Source organism: Stylophora pistillata, chromosome 11 (assembly GCF_964205215.1).
Source record: "Stylophora pistillata chromosome 11, jaStyPist1.2, whole genome shotgun sequence".
NCBI lineage: Eukaryota > Metazoa > Cnidaria > Anthozoa > Scleractinia > Pocilloporidae > Stylophora > Stylophora pistillata.
In genome coordinates this window covers 20993768-21013599 of record NC_142529.1, presented here as the reverse complement: position 1 = coordinate 21013599, position 19832 = coordinate 20993768, and the positions used below count along the sequence as shown (strand labels likewise).

The following is a 19832-nucleotide window of genomic DNA, read 5'->3' as shown; positions in this document are numbered from 1 at the left end:
AACATGAATCTATTGATGTCAATTATATTGCACACAATCTCCTTTGATACAGTTCCTCGAAGAATTATCGCATCCAAACTGATGATCAACGGGGCAGAAACTGCACTCACTAAGAGATCAGAGGCGGTCAAACTGGTGATCAAAATGGAAGAGTTTGTCTGCAACTCTCTATTCTTATTGATTGCCAAGATCACTAGGATGTTTATCAATATTGTCACTGGACTCACGACGGCTGTAATGGCGATTCCAAGCTGGTGATAAACTTTTTCTTGCGAGTCCGAGATGAACAGTAGATTACTTGGACAAAAGAAGACTGACCTGGTGGAATTAGCAAGCAAATCGTTAGAGATGCTCTCATTCATGGTCATTTAGTGCAGCGAGTATTAAAAGACTCTTGACTTGTAACGAGTGGTATGTTTCGAGTATCGAGGGAGTGTTCGTCATTTTAAAAGACTTTCGTCAAAAGACCGATTTGCATTGGCGACAAAACCGTACCTGGACAATAATGTCGAATCTTGCCGTTGTTTTAAGTTATCAGTTGTGGAAAATCTTTTGTTTACTAAAATCAAACATTTTGCATATTAAGCAGTCAAGAAAAAATATAACTACCAGTAATGTTTGCTTTTTCGCGAATTCTATTCCCTTTTTTCGTTGTTTTTCTTTTCCAGATAATTTAGGGAAAATTATGTAGTAATGATAATAGTAAAAAACATGACTGTTAACAGAGAGATCTGCAAATCGACGACTGCTGGGCGGAAGTTTTCGATGAATACTTTAAAGAAAATACCACGTTTTTTGATCGCCTTCGACACTCAAATTTACCGACTAGATCGCGAACAAAGCGATAAATAATTTTCTTCTAATCTCTTAATTTCCCTTCTTGTTTATGAAAGAGAATTCTTGGGGGTTATTTTCCTTCAAAATATTCATAAAAAAGCTGTAAATCCTTAAGTCTTCTTAAATGAAGACTTTCGTTGAAGAAATGGTCCGGAAATTGAGTGCAATTTTGAAGCAAAATCCTATCAATTCCCTTCATCTTAATAACAAAAGGGATTTATCGATGTTGAGCAGTCAATCCCGCATTGTCGGGAGGCACGGAACTCTAAAAATGTTTAGCGGAAACTGTCGACGAATACTTTGGAAAATACATACACCTGAAACTTGGAAAAGTGTCATGTTTATTTATTTCCTACAGCATCGAAATCCCCAATTTTTTTCCAACAATGTTTCATCTTTCGCTCCATGAAATCACTTATGCTTTCAAAATGAACAAGGGAAATTTTGCACTTGTTTTAAACTTTTATTGAATAAAAACGGCCAAGCGATGAAGTCTAACAAATAATGTTAGGGAAGCGGCAGTTTCAAACACTAGCACTGGATGACTAGGTAAGCTTAGGCAAGTCATAGGGCAACAAGGGATGCTTAGACGTATAGAGGTTGCCCTTGTCGAAAGCTGTTTTTGATTTTTCACGTTTGTCACGCCGGCAGAATGTAATAATCGCCGCAAAGTGTAATACTGACGCAAAATGTTATAATAATTACCGCAAAATGTAATACCAACGCAAAATGTAATAACATCAACGCAAAATGTAATAAATCACTTAACGTAAAATGTAATAACTTTTCAACGCGAAATGTAATAACTTTCCTAACGCATTATGTAATAACGCAAAATTTAATAGCTCTTGAATGATGTTTAGGCGTTCTGGTTAACTTTGACATGGCCTGCTTATCTGTCTACAATGTCCCAAAATGGTACTTTCTTAGACCGTATCACCCTTCAGGCTGTATCCGATCTACAGAATGCCGAGTTCAAAGTTCTCTCTTCCTATGGACCTGGGGTATAGACCACTTTCATAAATAGACCCAACTCATAACTAAACAAGAATTTCCGGCCAGAGCAAAAAATCTCATCATAACCACTCCTAGAACTTCTCGTATTTACTTTTTACCAAAAATTCACAAACTTAACAACCCGGGTTGGCCCATTGTCTCGGCTTGCAGTTGCCCTACCGAACTTAGCTCCAGTTATCTAGACAAAATTATGGCTCCCATCGTCAAAACTTGACCATCATATATTAAAGACAGCCAACACGCTCTTCAAATTTTTCGAGACTTTAATTTCCTTGGCCAAAACAAACTTATTTTCACCATGGATATTACGTCTCTTTACACTGTCATTCCTGATGGCGAAGGCCTTCTGGCCCTTAAACATTTTTTTAATCAACGTACTGTTAAGGAACCTAAATCTGAAACACTACTACGTTTAGCCGAACTAGTGCTCACACTCAATTGTTTTTCATTCGGAAACAACTTCTTCAAACAAACCAATGGTGTAGCCATGGGCACCAAAACGGGACCTAGCTATGCCAATCTTTTTGTAGGTTTTGTCGAACATCAATTTTTCAGCCAATACAACGGCTCCAAACCTGAAATCTACGGTCGCTACATCGACGACTGTATTGGCGCTACCTCCTCTACCAGAGAGGAGCTCACTCAATTCATAACCGCAGTCAATTCTTTTCACCCGGCTCTGAAGTATAACTGGGAAATTTCCGACAATTCTTTATCCTTTTTAGACATCAAAGTTTCAGTTGAAGGCAACGGTTTCTGTACTAGTGTGTATTACAAACCTACGGACTCGCATAATTACTTGTTATATTCGTCTTCGCATCTATCTCACGTTAAGAATTCCATTTCTTTTTCTCAGTTTCTAAGACTTCGTCGTTTATGTAGTGATGACTCGGATTTCCACCACAAATCAGAGTCAATGTGCCAGTTTTTCGATAATCGTGGTTACCCTGATTCTGTCGTTCAAGCGGGTTACCACCGCGCCCAACTTATTGATCGACATTCAGCACTACAAACGTCGCATAAGCAAGATTCCGACCGCATTCCATTCACTCTCACGTTTCACCCTCACAACCAATCAGTTAAATCCATCATTCTTAAAAACTTTAAATTACTTCAAAACGATCCAGAGACAAGCACTATCTTTTGCAGCCCTCCGCTCATTTCATTCAAACGTGACAAAAACATAGGCAATTTTTTGGTCAGAAGTTCTTTTCAAACTAATGACCAACCAGGCACTTTTAAATGCGCTCGTGCACGATGCAAAGCGTGTCCTTTCATTCACAACACTGATAAAATATCGGGACCTAAACGATCCATTAAGATCACCGATCACTTCACGTGCACCTCCGCCAATGTAATCTATTGCATAACTTGCACTTATTGCAAAAAGATATAAATCGGCGAAACAGGCAGAAGACTAGGTGACCGATTCCGAGAACACCTTCGCGACGTGGAAAGGAATGACAAGGACACATCGAAACCAGTCGCAAGACATTTTAATTTACCTAATCATTCTAAGCAACATATGGCAATCTGCGGTCTTTCCTTACACTTAGGTAGCACGGAAAGCCGTAAAACTCTTGAACAAAAGCTCATCTTTCAAACCGGCAGTCTAAATCCCACAGGGATCAACGAACGCTTGTCATTCCACTAATTTATTCGTGTTTTTCTCGTTGCCATGTTCTCACCAATAACGTAGCTCCATTTTCTGCCTTTAAAAGCACACACAACCCACAATTCCTCTATTCGCTCCGACGAAGGGCTAACGCTCGAAACGTCAGCTTTTGTAATCGTTACGGTGGCCAATTTACCATTTCAACTTTGTTGATATATCCAAATTATTTCGTTACCCCACCGACGCAGCCCCAAACAGTTTCTTTAGAAACTATCAGCCTTTATTCACTTTCATAAATGGCTGCCGGATTAATATTCTTTTGTTTAAATTTAAATTAGCCCTTCTGGCCTCGTTCTCTAGTACAAAATTCAAAAGAATACATTATCTCAAGCGAGGCCAGAAGGGCTAATTTAAACAAAAGAATATTAATCCGGCAGCCATTTATGAAAGTGGTCTCTACAACAACCGTTTCGCCGATATTTGCAAACCCACTGTGTACTTTTATACTTGGACATTTTGCAGAAAATGACAGAGAATACTACGTTTGCTTAGCAGATGGATTAGCTCAGTTCAATGAAGAAATTAATACAGCTGACTGTTGGGCAGATTGTGGGTCAGATAATCCACGCATTGCTCCGCAGGACGGTAAAAATGATGGTCAAGTAGTTGGGGGGGGGGGGAGGTGCAGTTTCTGCCCCGTCTGTGAATTCTTTAGAAAACTCATGTTACCTGTCTTTTTCGGCTTTTAGCCTGCGCCGGATGAAACGAAAGTTTCCGTTTAAAATCACTTTTGGTGCAAGCAGATCTAATGCTTACAGGAACACTGCTCTAAAGCCGCAGTGCTGCCGCCATGAAGAATCCCCCCCCCTATGGTAACTTATGTGAAACGCCTTGGGGTGCTCTGAAGAATTCCGTTGTTAGCATGCTTTCCACTGAGAAACAAAGGGAGAAGTAGCAGTTGCTAAAGTCACTGAAAAGTCACTAAAAAGCTTTAGTCAATGCATTCCCTTTCAGTTTTGTGAGCAAAGGTTAAGACTTGCAGTGATGCAAATCTCAGATAAACTTCAAGATTTATATGGGTGCACTGCATCGGCCAGTTAAATCTCAATGGAATATTTTTATAGTGTTTCAGGTGAAAAGGACAAGTACAGTGCGAGTAGAAACCCATAATTTGATACTTATCCATGCCACCAAACAAACATATTGATCTGATTCAAAACTTACATCTGCACTGTACATATTTTGTATTTACAAGTATAAGAAGAGGGGGGGAGGGAGGGGAACTCTGGGGTCATTTCATATGACATTAGTATAAATTGCCCTCTCAACGATTATGTATAAATTGTCCTCTCAACAATTATGTGTATGTGTATTTATAGGGCCATGTGTTAGAAAACTCTTTACTGGGTTAATCATGTATTTACCCTCTTGAAATAAAGAACATTGTATTGTATTGTATTGTATTGTATACAGGTCACCTGTGAGGATCATTGCTTTGCATGATATGTGTGTGTATAAAACCTGAGTACCTTTCAGTTTGTCCGGAATTGTGAAGAACATCACCCCTCTAGCCTCTATCAACTGTTGGCCAACTGTTGACCGACAGATAACTGACAGGTCACAAATTGGCCATTGCAAAAATTTTTATATATTTTATGGCAATAATTATACCCTAGAATTAACATCCAAAATAATACTTTTTACTTTTTATAGATGCGTATACTTGTAGATGCTGATCTTACTCTGCATACATTGAATCCAGTGTTTCATTAAGGGCCTGGCACTAGCTGGGCAAATTGACTGGTTATGAAGATGGTTTTGCCCACCTGGTTTGATCATCTAGAGGAAAGTTTATCTTACAGAGAAGTTCAGTTAAAGTTTTGCCTTCCTGTAAAAACCAGTTGCCTTCCTGCTGAAAACATTAATGAACCTCTGTGAATCACCTTTAAAATGAGTTCCTACCTCAATTCAACACTAACATTTCTGCTGCACTATTATCTCTCTAACAAGGTAGTTTGTCCATTGGGATTATCGGCCTACTGTCAGTTGACTGTCGGCCAACTGTTGCTTGTGAGTTGACTAACAGTTTTTTTCCGGGTGTTCTTCCTTACAATTACTCTATTTTCTTTGTCTAATTGATAAAACAAACATTTAGGATCTTGAAAGTAGGTTCTCTGTAACATCCTAACATATCAGCCACATGCTACAAGAAACATGCCAAAAAGGAGAGTAGGAGTAATATCTCTGGACAGCGCATGTTGGAACTGCCAGAAATTGGTAGCTGTGAGGGTTTAAAGTCTTCTGAAAGAAACAGTTTAACATGAATTAAGACAGTCATACTGATATAAATAAAAAATTAGTGTGTTCTAATTTCCCTAACAGTTTAATTCGCTAATAACCTTTTTAACTCCTGGAAGAAAAAGGGCAAACAAACTCTTCCAAAGACTATTGTATGGCTGGCAACGCATTATTTCTTTTGTATCTGTTATCTATACTTTTTACCTTGTACTACTTATGAGGGAAACCAACTTTACCAGCCTTAGCCGGCCCTCTATGCCCTAACATCAGTATACATATTCTCCCTACTGTTCTCTTAAAAAAAGTATATATTTTCCAAGGTGCTGACATGGAGAATTTGTTTGTCGTTTAAGTGCTGCTTGAGTGGGTGATCGTTGCCCCTATTTTTGTGACCTTGATGTGCGATGATCATATGTGATGCGTGATGTGTGATTCTTGGTGTGGATTCAGGGGTGACATTACAAGGAGAAATTGGATACTAGTAGACTCCTAAAGGTCAATTGGTTAATGGTTTTCATTGGGTTTGCTTTAATATTAATCTTTTATCAGTTAGTTGTTTTTTTTGTTTGTTTTCTTTATCAATTGTTGTACCCTGCGAGCAGAGGCCCTTCGATCTTCCTAGATTAGTCGGAAAGAGGAGTAATCTAGGAAGATCGAAGCAGGCCTCTGCTCGCAGGGTACAACTATCGTAAATCGTAGTAATATTATTGGTATAAATAATGGCAAATAAAAATTTAATATAAAAAAAATATATATTGTGACCGAAAATGGTGTGACTCTTAAGTTTCGGTATGATTGACAGCTGTAATTGGAGAAGAGCGTAGTTTTACTGAGGGTTAAGTGCAAGAACGAGGAGGTCATTTAAAGAGAAGAGATAAAACTAATAAAAACGGTGTATTTCTCGAGTGGACGCGAAAGTGAGTGACGAGTGTACCGCACAGTTTCGTTACATTTGTGGTGCCGTGACCAGGATTCGGGAAACAGCGGAGACAACGACAAGGGAATTTACATTGTTTGAAAAAAAAAAATTGGCTGACCGCGTGGTTGAAACAGTGAAACAATTGCGCCATGTTGGAAGGAGAACAACCTTCAGAGGAGATAGAACGCTTTGGAGGAAACATAGAGAAGGAGATTACGAAGTTAAAATGCTACCTGGAGCCGGCTGATGAGCTCCGGATTACTTAGAGATGGAAACTGCCGTAAAACAAGGAACACGCATAATCGACAAAATTACGGATCTTATTTTCACAACTGGAAGGCATGAAGCTGGATTCTGGAATTTCACGTCGAGAGGTTCGACAATGGAAGAAGGACAAAAAGAGTGGGTTTTCTCCGTTTGTACAAGAAAAGAACAAGCTCTCCGAGAAACTGTTGGAAAATCAGAGACGAAAGGACGACGAAATTGAACGACGGAATTTAGAGACCAGACGAGAACGTGAGGAACGCGTGACCCGAGAACACCAACAACAAGAGAAAGATTTCTGGGAGGAGAAATTCAGGGCTGAATTACGCGTGGCAGAGCAAAAGTTGGAGATGGAAACAGCGGCCAAAGTAACCCACGCAAAGCTTCCCAAGTTGAAGATCGCACCTTTCAAAGGAACACCTATCGACTGGGTTAGGTTCGAAAACATGTTTGTAACGCGAATCCACAACAAACCAATCAGTCCGGAAGAGAAATTTGGCTATCTGTTGGAGATGGTAACCCCTGCAGTACGTGAAAAACGATTGGGAATTTAAAGCCCAGCGAGGTCGGTTACAAAATAGCGTAGAAACGACTGAAGACGGAGTATGGCCAAAACAAGCTGTTATAAATGCCCACATTCAAGAAATTGTAAATCTTCCAAGTGTTAATGGAACACACTTCATAAGAATTCAGGAGTTTTACGAAAGTCTCAGCAAGAACTTTGACGCGCTAGTTACGATGGGTGAAGCTGACATGTTACAAGGGTTCGTGATCTCCACACTAAACAAATTGTCACACGTGAAACCCGACCTTTTACGGATCGATGACAATTGAGAGAGTTGGAGAATGGAGGATCTTATAAACAACCTACAGAGATGGCTGAAGAGGAAAAGAGTGGAAGAACAGCCTGGATCCGCTCGAGAAAACCAAAGGAAAGTGAGACTCCGGTATGCTGCAGAAGGAGAGGATAAACCGCAATCATATCAAAGGAAAATAGCACCCGCCTGCCTCTACTGCAAACAAAGCCACCGGGGAGAACGTTGCGAAACGTACAAGACACTAGAGAGCAGAAGGAAGTTTTTAAGGGATAACCGATTGTGTTACAATTGTGCAAGAACGGGACACATTAGCCAACAATGTCGAAGCCGTGGCTGTTTCAAGTGCAAAGGGAAACACCACACAAGCATTTGTGACAAAAACGAGAATCCTCTACTCACCGTGTACACGCCGTCGACCGAGGAGACACTCCCAGTTATCATCCCTGTTAAGATCGACGGAAAAACACTATGGGCGTATTTAGATACGGGATCTGGAAGGAACTTCATCTCGGTGGAAGCAATCAAGAGGCTTAAGTTGAGCCCGGTACGTCACGAAACCCGGAAAATCGTCACGTTGAGCGGAACGCAGAGACAATCCACGCCTACTCTCGACCTAGCCATAGATGCAATGGATGGGAAGGCGAGAGAGCGAATCGAAGTCAAGGGAGCAAAAATTGCAGATTTCACGACCATTCGAAGACCAGACTTATGCAGCTTGAAATGGAAATATGACCACACAAAAGACAAAAGATTCTATAAGAACACGGGAGATATAAGAACACAATCAATGTGATCCTGGGAGACAGTACCTATTGCCGAATTAAAACGAAAGATGTTTTTAAAGGGAAACCTGGACAGCCGATAGTCGAGGGGACGACCTTAGGGTGGGTCATTCATGGCGGTGTTTGTGCACAGGTGACTGCTTATTCACCAGAGAGTCAAGCGATTACGAGCAGCTGTACAGTCTGGAAGTGTTAGGAGTAGAAGATCGGGGATAAAACTCCCAGCTGGACGTACACACGGAGTTCGTTGAGAAAATTTCAAGAAAGACAGATTGGAGATACGAAGTCAACGTTCCCTGGATCCCAGGACGGAAATTAGCAGAGAAAAACGAGACACAAAGCAGACAAAGCCTACAAAGAGCATACAAAAAGTTAGAGCAGAACATAAGGCTAAAGAAAGAGTATGAGAAGATTATAGTGATCCAGGAAGAAAGCGGAATCATTGAAAAGGTTTCTAAACGTCCAACAGGGGACCGTGTTTTCTACATGCCACACAAGCTAGTGATTCGAGAAGATGCAACTACTACAAAGGTCAGGATGGTGTTCTGTGCAAGTGCAAAACCTCACTACCTCGAGCACAGTATCAATGACTGCATGTATAGAGGACCGCCCTTACAGCCTCTCATGTGGGACATACTGATCAGGGCGAGAATGTCGACCGATGTCTTACGTGGTGACATAGAAAAAGCGTTCTTACAAATTGGAATAAAGGAAGAGGACCGAGATACCGATTCCGCCTCCTATTCAAGAAAGATGGACTAGAAGAACACTTCCGATTCACGCGAGCACCTTTCGGAGCAGAGGCAAGCCCATTCATACTAGGAGCCACTTTACAGCATCACTACAACCAACAACCAGAAGAGGTCTGGGAAACTGTTCAAATGCTGCGGGAGAACACCTATGTGGATAACCTAATGAAAACTGGTTAAGGTTTAGGAGAAATGGAAAGATTCAAATCAGAAGCCACGCAGATATTGGAGGAGGCAAGCTCACGGCTTGAAAATGCAGCTTTACGAAAACGTAAATATGGCGTAAATTTGCTTAAAGTTGAATGACCAACTTTACGCTAGCATTTAAAGTTGTTTAAAGGTGATTAAAGATCAATTTACTTGGTTGGTACGTAAAGTTGACTTAAAGCTAGCATAAGGGTGTCGAATCAGCCTTACGTTTGTTTACATCGTCGCTTAAAGTGCTCTTAAAGATCAAATTTATACTACTCACGTAAAGGCATATTAAAGGTCGGTATGTAAATATATTCTTATTGTATGTAAATAACTTTCAATTCCATCACTAAAACTTGATGAAGACTCTGCAATTGATTCGTTCAAAAGCTTGCGTATGCAAATATAGACCCTGCTGGCTATGCCATGCTAATAAGCCACAACAAGGGCGAAGCAGCTGTCCATGGCTGCCACTTTACGGGTGATATGGTTGTGCGCATACGTACGATATGAGCCGTACCTGGGGATAGTGCGTGTGCTTTAGTGCTGTCATTAGTGTTTTTTACAACTTTTTGCATGCCATACGCATGCCATGAGAGAACTGTTTTACAGTTCTCAACAGCTACCACATCTTTAACGTGGAGCTGGCGATTAGAGAGGGTGCTTACATGAACCTCGTTATATTTTAAAGTTGAACTCAAACTGAGAGCGGAAACGAGACCTTGCTGGCTACGCCGTGCTGATGTGCCCCACCAAGGCCGAAATAATCGTTCACGACTAGTACAACATGAGTAACTTGGCCGTGCATCTGGTAAGAGCCATATAAAGCGGATGGTTCGTATTCATCAGTGATGATGCCGGTGCGGCTGAAAAATTCACATCCTAAGTGCAAAAAATTGGGAAGAAAAATTTCCCGATTACCGTTGTATTTACCGGCATTTTTAACTTTTCCAGAGCGTTTATGTACATATATATTTGGCGTAAAGGAGCTTGTATTTTAGCTTTACACAAGCTTAAAGTAGGGTTTACACAAGCTTTACGCAAAACAAAAAGGTGTTAGGTAAAGTTGGTGTTTCATTACGCCAACTTTATATGTACGCGTAAAGGTGTAAAATTAAACTATACGCTGACTTTACGCTGTCATTACGCTCACGTAGATTTGATTTTTCATGCTGTGAAGCTTCCCAGTACACAAATGGGAGTCCAATCCTCTAGAAATAGAGAGTGACGGGATGACTAATCCAAGCAAGATACTTGGACTCGGTTGGGACAAAGAAAACGACACGCTCGAATTAACTATTCGACGACACGCTGAAGAAGAGCAGGTCACCAACAAAACTATTCTCAGCCACCTAGGCAGCATTTACGACCCCCTTGGCATATTGTCACCGACTACTGTGGAGGAAAAACGGATCTATAGAGAGGCGTGTGATGAAAAGAACGGATGAAATACAAACATTTCAGATCCCTTATGGAAACAGTGGACCAAGTGGAGGAAGCAGTTGAAAAGTGTGACTGTGCCTAGGAGCATCGTGAGGCGCGTGACGAAGACCGAAACAGCACACCTCCATATATTGTCCTAGATACCCCCTTTTCCATACTACTAACCTTGAGAGAAGAATAGTGGATACCTCGACTCTGCACTCTGGTGAAGAAAGAGATATGTAACTGCAATGTATGGAAGGTGTTCTCTACCAATTGCAAGCCATATGGAGCGCCAATCACTTCCACCCTTCCGGAGTCTCGCACTAAGGTCAGTCGGCCTGTCCAGTACGTAGGTGTGGATTTAGCAGGACCGCTGAAGTACCAAAGAAATAAGACAAGGGAGGAAAAAACATAGATACTAATTTTCACTTGTGCTACACCAAGAGCGGTACACCTGGAATTGACCAGAACCTAAACTGCCGAGGAATTCCAAAGGAAGCTAAGTGCCTTTATAACAAGACGAACGAGACCTGAGCGATTTGTTTCAGACAACACTGCAACATTTAAGGCAACGGCAACATGGCTCAAGAGGATTCGCAACAGTGAGAGGTTGCAAGATTTCCTCGCGCAGCAAGAGATTACATGGCAGTTTAACCTCTCCATTAAATCTCCCTGGTGGGGAGGCATGTATGAAAGGCTTATTAAGGAAGTCAAGAAAACAGCATACAAAACGTTAGGAAACACACATCTCACCTTTGAACAACTTGAAGCGGTGGTCATGGACATCGAGAAGCACCTCAACAACCGATCCCTAACATAGGTTGAGAGTGACGAGGGCGAACGACAAACCTTGACGCCAAACGTACTCATGTGGGGCCAAGACGCTCCTGGCTTAGCGGATATTGAAATAAACGAGGAGGAAGTTACCAAGCTGCACAGACGTCTAAAGGAACGCCAGAGAACACGTATGGCATCGTTGGCAGAAAGAGTATGTCTACAGCTTCATGGGGGCACACAGAGTTAACAGGAAGGACAAGAAACAAGTGCCCGAGATAGGAGAGATAGTCTTAGTGGTAGGTGAGAACAGGAACCGAGGGGAATGGAAGAAAGGAAAGGTGGTTCAACGAGTCAAAGGAAGAGATGGAGTTGTGAGGGGAGTTGTCCTACTGCTCAACGGAAACAAGGTCCGACGCCCACTTCAGCTTGTATGCCCCCTCGATATAAGAAGTTGTTGCAAGGAACCAGCAGAGGGGAACGAGGTTGAAGCGCAAGAACCCATCAGAAGGGTACTGAATAGAAGGGCAGCAAATGATGTGAGAGCGAAAATCTAGCTCATTGCTGACCGTGAATCTAGCACTTGAATTGACTTAGAGTTCTAAGAACTGGTCCCATATCTGAGAGAAAGAATTTACAGAGTTGATTTTTAGGGGAGCGTGACCGGGAATGGTGTGACTCTTAACTTTCGGTATGATTGACAGCTGTAATTGGAGAAGAGCGTAGTTTTTACTGAGGGTTAAGTGTAAGAACGTCGAGGACATTAAAAGAGAAAAGATAAAACTAATTTGCGGTGTATTTCTCGAGGGGACGCGAAAGTGAGCGACGAGTGTACCGCACTGTTTCGGTAAATATTAAATAAAGAGAGTCACAAGTATAGAAACTTACCAAGACCTATAAGTACTTCATTTGAAGGTGGCCCTAGACCTGCTTTGTTCTGTGCCCTCACTCTTGCATTGTATTTTCCATTTGGAAGTCTCAGGCCACTATACTCTGTACTTGTGGTTTTGGCTGTGTTTGGTGACTTCCATGGGAGACCTTCAGCCACATATTGGACTATGTATTGTTTGATTTCTGTGCCACCATCTGTCGAAGGGCGATCCCATTTAAGTTGGATATAAATTTCTGCACTTTTCTGGTCAAATCGTCTTTGTGTTTTAAGGTTTCTTGGTGATGAAGGTGGACCTACAATAACAACAAAAAAGCATGGGTACACTTGGGTTGATAGTTGGAGAGATTTCCTCCCTGATATCAATTGATAGCTTACAACCTGCATGTAAGACTCTCAGCTAACCTCTGATTAGAAACCTACAAGTAACCCAAAAGCTTGACATTCCGCCAAATGGAATCTATTTGTTTTACATAAAAAAGCAAAATGATGCTAATGGTAACATCAAGAACCAGAGTCCAAATTGATATATTATTATAATTTAACTTATAGTATGAAAGGAATTTCTCCTTCTCATATACCGTTTCAAGCTGAAATATCATGTTTAACCTTCCTTACTGGTACTTAATTTCGTGTTTTTTTGTGATTGTAAAGAATTGCAAATTAATTGAAGACCAACAAATAAAAATGCTCACATGTGGAATGGTAAGAACATTCAAATCACAGAAAAAAATTATTAACATGTAATAAAAAACCACAACAGGCTATGCATCAAAATTATTGACCAGTTTGACAGGTAAGTTCTACATGTATCTTGTGTACCAGATTCTAAGAGCTAAAATTCTAGAAATTGAAGGGCAGACAGATGGGAGAATTGATACCATGATCTTGGGGATTACAAGGTTCATAATACATACTCAGCTTTTTTATATCGACTTTATGGTACTTCACAGTGGCCCGGTTTTCAGCTCGGCACTGCAGCGTCTCAAACTCGACATCTAGTTTGGTGATCATTGTAAGGTAGCTTTTGCTACCTGTGTCATCATGCAATCTCTTGGGTACTGTCCTGTTAGATGGAATGTGCATCCATGAGAATGTTGCTTTGTGGCCCTCTGGAATCTTTACTGCACAAACTACTGTTATCTTGTGGTTTAGCCAAGACTCTTCACTGGTGTCAGAGGCAGCCTTATCTATCAAGAGATCTAGAGTATGACAAAAATAAAGCATGAATTATTGTCACAATCAGGAGCTAAAAGGAGATGATTTCCAAGTACGCAATTATAGCTTTGCTATTTCAACTTGCAGGTAGGAATTTTTACGTTATTCTTATGTATTTTAATTGTTAAGTAAATAAAATGAATTTCTTGTTGTTGCTGTTGTTGATTGTACAATACGTCATTATTCTCCCTTATTCTAAACATGACAGGAAAAAAATTTCAAACTGGTGGTCAGCAATCCTTCAGTTTTCCTGTCAAATTTCAAGAATTACAAGCAATTTTAGGCAGTAAAAAGATGTACCACAGGGGGTAAATTTTACCATTTACTGTTTGTAAAGGAGAACACGGCTATGTTCCAAAAATTGTTCACTCTTTACCCCCACTGTTGAGAAAGAGTTTTGAAGTTACGACAGAGAGTTTGTTTTGAGATTCCAAAGAGAAATAATCTTTCAAAGATAAGTGTCATTTCATCAACTGAGTTGATGTAAAAAAAGGCCATCTCAAATAGCTTCTCAAGCAGCCCCAGTGCGCCTTTGCTTCCCATTAGTGACCATTACAGAAATTCTCCTTACAATATCAGTACAATATCAAGCAGGCAAGTCATGAGAATAAAGGAAAATATTAATTAGGGGATTATAAGTTTTGATCCACCACCAAATTCTCCACAGGAATTGTATGGTAGACTGTAACAAGAATTACTAAAATATGTGATAATTAAGAGGAGTAGAAGGATTATTAGCAAGATTCTAAGCACACATGAAGACAGTCTTTGAACATTGAATCATTTTGAGGTTAATCTTTGGCCTAAGGAAACCCTATCCAGCCTGACATCACATTCTCCTGACTGTTCTCTATACATTTATCGGGGAACTGATAGCTGATAATCAAAAGCTTCTCTAGGAAAGAATCATTTCTCTGTTAGAATGACCTTTAAGTTTGATTCAACCGTGACATTCAATGAGACTGCAGGGAGAAATTAGATGCTGGTCACTCTGAGTATAATTACAAGGTTCAAACATGATTGATAGCGACTCTTTATTTTACACGTTTTTAGGTTGCAGAGATAAAAACTATTATGGGTTCTATGGAAGATTCATCACAGTTAAATCTCAGTCCCTCAAGGTTTTAAGCTGTTATTGGAAAATTGTGGTTAAAAGTTTTGACTGACTAGGATATAGCCATGGTGGTAAAGAGCTTATTAAAAAAGTGAAAAAAGAAAGTGTTTAATTTCAGACACGAAGAGAGACTGTATGAATCAATGTCTTTTACTTGTGGTCATATTCACCTACCAGAAAATGCAAGCTAATGGTTTTTAATCATTAATGAAGACATTAACAATAGAAAGCTGACTAAAAGCAACATTTCACAATTTACACACCAAACGCAATTTCTACAGTAAAAGTTCTTTCACTTCGCTCATTCTACCAGTTGCATACAATAAAGAAATTTATCTTCTTTAACCTATGATCATATTGATAGTTAAATTCACTATTAAATGTTTTTCAGTTAGTGTCTTCATGTATTATCAAGTAACCACTTCCTTTATACACTAAATAATTATTACTACTGGTATAAAAAATATTTCTTTCCAGCTGTGTAGTCTTAATAAAATTTTTGTATGCGGATGGTTTTAAGGTTTTCAATGAAGATAATCAAGATTTCATGATGGCTCATCTTGGTGAAGAGATTGAGGTTCTTGTAGTTAAAAGCAAGAAAATATTCTATCTGATACATCTAGACAATCATGTAACATTTTACTCCATAGAAAGTCCCAATTCTCTTCCACACAATTTTATTGCGCAAGTTACCAAAAAGAAAAACAAAACCTACATTTATTAAAATTTCCCATAAATGCTATAATTTTCATAATAAATTGTATAGTATTTTAATTGGTTTTGACCATGATTGCGAAAGCAGTCTCACTCAACTTCCTTTCTGCCTCAAACAAACATCATTATTCACCATTTTTTTTTTACAATGATCCTTAGCTTCACTAAATGTTTTCCCCTAAGATGGCTTTAGAAAGATAAGCAAGAGAAAAGCACTTTGACCAAAATTGAGATCAAAATTACACAAGACTTGTATAAATATTCATCAGAACAAAAAAGTTATGATTATACTGACAAACTTTCATATCGAACTTAAATATTCAATTTTGGGTTTTTGGTGAACCCAATGGTCGTAATTTTCTCCTTTCTTCGACAGAAGTCATAGATAAGCTTCAAGGGATGTTTATAAGAACAGATTTTACAAAAAAAAAATGTGTATTGAAGTTACAAAATTATAATTTCATGACTGAGTCAAATTTGTGGGTTTTGAGCCCCTGTCTTCAGGAAATGGAAGAAACAAATTACATATACGAAGAATTATAATGTAGATAAAATGAGATAGCCAAATGCCATGATAAACGGAACCCATATCGCCAAGAAAAGTTGGCCAGAGGGCAATTTTCTTTTAATTGTCAAATCGGAGGAAAACATCTATTTCAGTTCTTTTCATGGAACGATTTACCAAAAAAAAAAAAATTAAAAGCAATAAAAACAATGTTTCAGGAAAAACGTTTTCACGGTTGGGTCTCAAAACGGAAGACACCGCAAACTACAGCAAATTGATCCTTATCTGAATGTATCACAAATAAAATACGATGTTGACAGTTCGTGGTCTAAAATTGTTCGAAGAAAAACTTTGACGCATGTGGAAATGCTAATCCAGAACTAGAAGCACTTCGCGAAGGTTAGAAATCGGCGAACAGCTGCTGTTATTCTCATGTTGATTTTATATTAGAATGCACTAGAATGGTAGAACAAACTGAAAGTCACGCGAACATAAAAACGTTTCCTAAATAAAATTCCTTGACGAACAAACGTCCAATATAGCCTGTCCAAACAGGTGCATTTACAATAGATTTGTCCACATATCAACAGAATAGTCGCTTAGGTGCTATAATCCAAACAAATAAAAATTTTTCTTGTTCTGGCATGCAATTAACAACTTGCTAATTCGAACGCGATATCCATGAAATGTACTACTACCAATATAGCCTGTCCAAATAGGTGCATTTAGAATAGATTTGTCCACATATCAACAGAATAGTCAGTTACGTGCTAGAATCCAAACAAATAAAATTTTTTCTTGTTCGATGCAATTAATAACTTGCTAATTCCGCTTCCCAGTTCCCTAACCACCTGCCGGTTAGCTCAATTGGTTAGAGCGCTGGACTGTTGTGCGGGAGGTCGAGGTCGATGGCTCGAGCCCCGGCCGGACCAACACTCAAGGTCTTAAAATAACTGAGGACAATACGCTACCTTTCTATAATGTCAAGAAATGGATAGACATTCTAGTCTTCTCGGATAAGGACGAATAAACCGTAGGTCCCGTCTTCTGCATCTATTAATTAGTTAATTTGGTTAGGCAGGGGACGTTAAAGAACCCACTCACGAGATTACGGTGATGTGGTCTTGCCTGCTTACCGGAATTGGGACTTCTCCAGAAGTCACTAATAAAACGATTATGATGCAAACTTGAGCCATATGAATAATAAGTTATATCTGTTCATTTATATCTCTAGGGACTCGCCGCTACATTACAGCCATTTATCACCCTGTACAATATTCGGTTTCTTCGAAAAAGGAAACTAGGAAAATCAACGGCCGTTCACTATGTTCAAAAATAAATTCACTCTGTCATTAAGGCAATATTAATTTACACATTTTTAAGACTGTTTTGAATATCCTCCGCGACTACTTCTGATCTGAAATGCTGACCACAGGCTTACCATTTTAAATATCTGTGGTTTCGGGTTTCTATGGTAATGGGTTCCTGTGCCCTTATCAATGTAGTTCAAATATATTGCCTCCAGAATCTGTCCCTAGTAATCAGTCTTCAAAATTTCGGACCCAGCCACCTTACCCGAGGTATAAAAATCTGAAAAATCTGAAAAATTGTTTCCTCTGTCGGAACTCCAAAGGCGCTACTTTGTATTTCTGGCGGATGTCGTAAGCCAAGATCGACCAATAAGAATCGAGAAAGTTTTTGTCCACATTCCCAGGAAAACCCTTTGAATGTTAGATACGATAACCGAAGCTCATGTTTGGAATTCCTTTGATGACCCCTCATGTCCGGATCCTAGAAGAGCTCCAGCTCCAAATCTACGACTTTGCGTTTCATTTTCTCGTAAACCGTTGAATGGAATGATTCAAAACCGAGTCACCGTAACAGCTGGATAATCCTTCTGTGGCCTGTTGAATTTCGGTGAGAAAACAAGACCTACAAGGTAAAACAGTTTTGTCTCGAATACGAGGGTGGTGTGGGATCTGGAGGCCTAAGCTGCCTCCCTAATGTCGCATTTCTTCGCCGGGAAGAGCGAGCCGAATTAACCGCCGAACTCAGTTTGAAAGCCCCAAACGAGCGATTTTGAGACTTTCTGGCAGAAAAAAAACACTTCCAAACAGGTAATAAACTATTAATCTTTATTCGGAGTTGATTTTTTTTGAAGACTAATTACTAGGGACAGACTCTAGAGGCAATACATTTGAACTTCATTGATAACGGCTATGTAAATGCCACAGGAACCCATTACCATAGAAACCCGAAACCACAGATATTTAAGATGGTAAGCCTGTGCACTGACCAAAAAAAAAATCAAATTACGCGCGCATAAGTCTAAATAACCGGAGAATAAGGAAAATTCCTTGCATTGTACTCACCAACAACGGACAGCTTCACTGCATCGGTTTCGGTCTTTCCAATTCCATATTTAATTTGACAAAAGAAAGTCGTGGAGTCTTCCAATTCAACATTCCTAATCTTAAAACTCGCTTTCTTGTCAGGGACGATCTCGACTCTGTTCCGAACCCATCCAACGTCTTCCAAGAGGTTGTTCAGTATAGTTCCGTTCTTAGTCTTAACTAGAAAGGCCACATATCTGTTTCCGACAACAACCCCGAATCGAACATCTTGCACGTCTTTCACAACATATTCCCAATCAAACTGCACATCCTTGCCAACAAATATCTCCTTATCTTTGGGTTTAGTAGAAAAGTAAACTGTGTCTTCACTCGCAGCATACGCTAGTTGATGATCAGAATAAATAAAACAAAATAAATTCAGTCACAATCCCTTCGAAGTTCTTACTGATAATTTACCGTTTGACTTACCAAATAACGTAACGAACAACCCAATTGTCTTTATTCGAGAACAGACAAAGGAATTCATTGTACAACTTCCCCGTGCACAGCACGCTAAGAACAACACACGGTACTGGCCAACGGTCCAGCCAATTTCGCTTTGATTATCGGCTTCCGAAGTGAACACCAAAGAGCACGCTAATCTTAAAACAGAGAGATGACCTTGTTATAGACAGATGCACCAAAAGGCCTATTCCAAAACATGGTCATCAGATAATATCGATCACACTTCCTTCGTAAGAGGTTTCATGGTTTTCTTCTTCAAACACATGACTGGTGGCACGCTCTTTATACAACGCGAGTCACGTGGTTGTCAACCGCAATCGCGACGGGGTTTTTTTTTTTTTTGCGGCACGAGAAGTAAATCGAAACAACCAGAAGACTGACGTTCGATTTTCCTTTCCGAATGTACTGCAGCCCTTGTGAGTTTACCTTTTGAAAAATGCCGATTGAGGCTGCTGACAAAGAAAGAAGATTAATTTAAGAATATGATATTCTATTTCTAGAAAACGCTAGGCTTCATTTAAAAGCAATGTCAACAGAGGGAACAAAATGACTACAGTTAAAAACGAAAAAGTCACATAATTAAAGAAGCTTTAAGTCTTAAACCTCTATATAAGGTGCGAAAAGGGTCTACCACATTATGAAGTGCTGAATTTTTAAGAGAGAAAATGAAGCTTTCGGATTAATTTTCGGCAAGCAATAGGATTAGTGAGTTCATATTCATATCCTTTCTTGTTTTAATTACAAAAAAAAAAACGTCTATGATGTTATAGCTTGTGCATAACACAAGCAAATACCCACTTAATGGATAGTCACTAAGTTTTATGAATATCCTAATGACAGTGTT

General features: G+C 39.6%; 1 protein-coding gene and 2 pseudogenes across 2 annotated transcripts; 2 read left to right on the top strand and 1 right to left on the bottom strand.

Annotated features, from left to right (window-relative positions):
* Positions 1-4786: 4786 nt before the first annotated feature.
* LOC148720542 (neural cell adhesion molecule 1-like) lies at positions 4787-19592 on the bottom strand. 2 transcript variants are annotated; one of them, XM_088739819.1, is made up of 5 exons: positions 18953-19592; positions 18503-18865; positions 13497-13781; positions 12579-12875; positions 4787-5770 (listed from the first exon to the last, which is right to left on the bottom strand). In XM_088739819.1, exons 1-5 carry the CDS (start codon positions 19008-19010, stop codon positions 5673-5675), a joined length of 1101 nt encoding a protein of 366 aa, XP_088595945.1. In that variant the 5' UTR covers positions 19011-19592; the 3' UTR covers positions 4787-5672. The 2 variants fall into 2 exon arrangements, with proteins under 2 accessions (XP_088595945.1, XP_088595946.1); XM_088739820.1 differs by having other exon boundaries at positions 4787-5767.
* On the top strand, positions 6597-11260 carry LOC148720544 (uncharacterized; annotated as a pseudogene).
* On the top strand, positions 11165-12622 carry LOC148720543 (uncharacterized; annotated as a pseudogene).
* Positions 19593-19832: the final 240 nt, after the last annotated feature.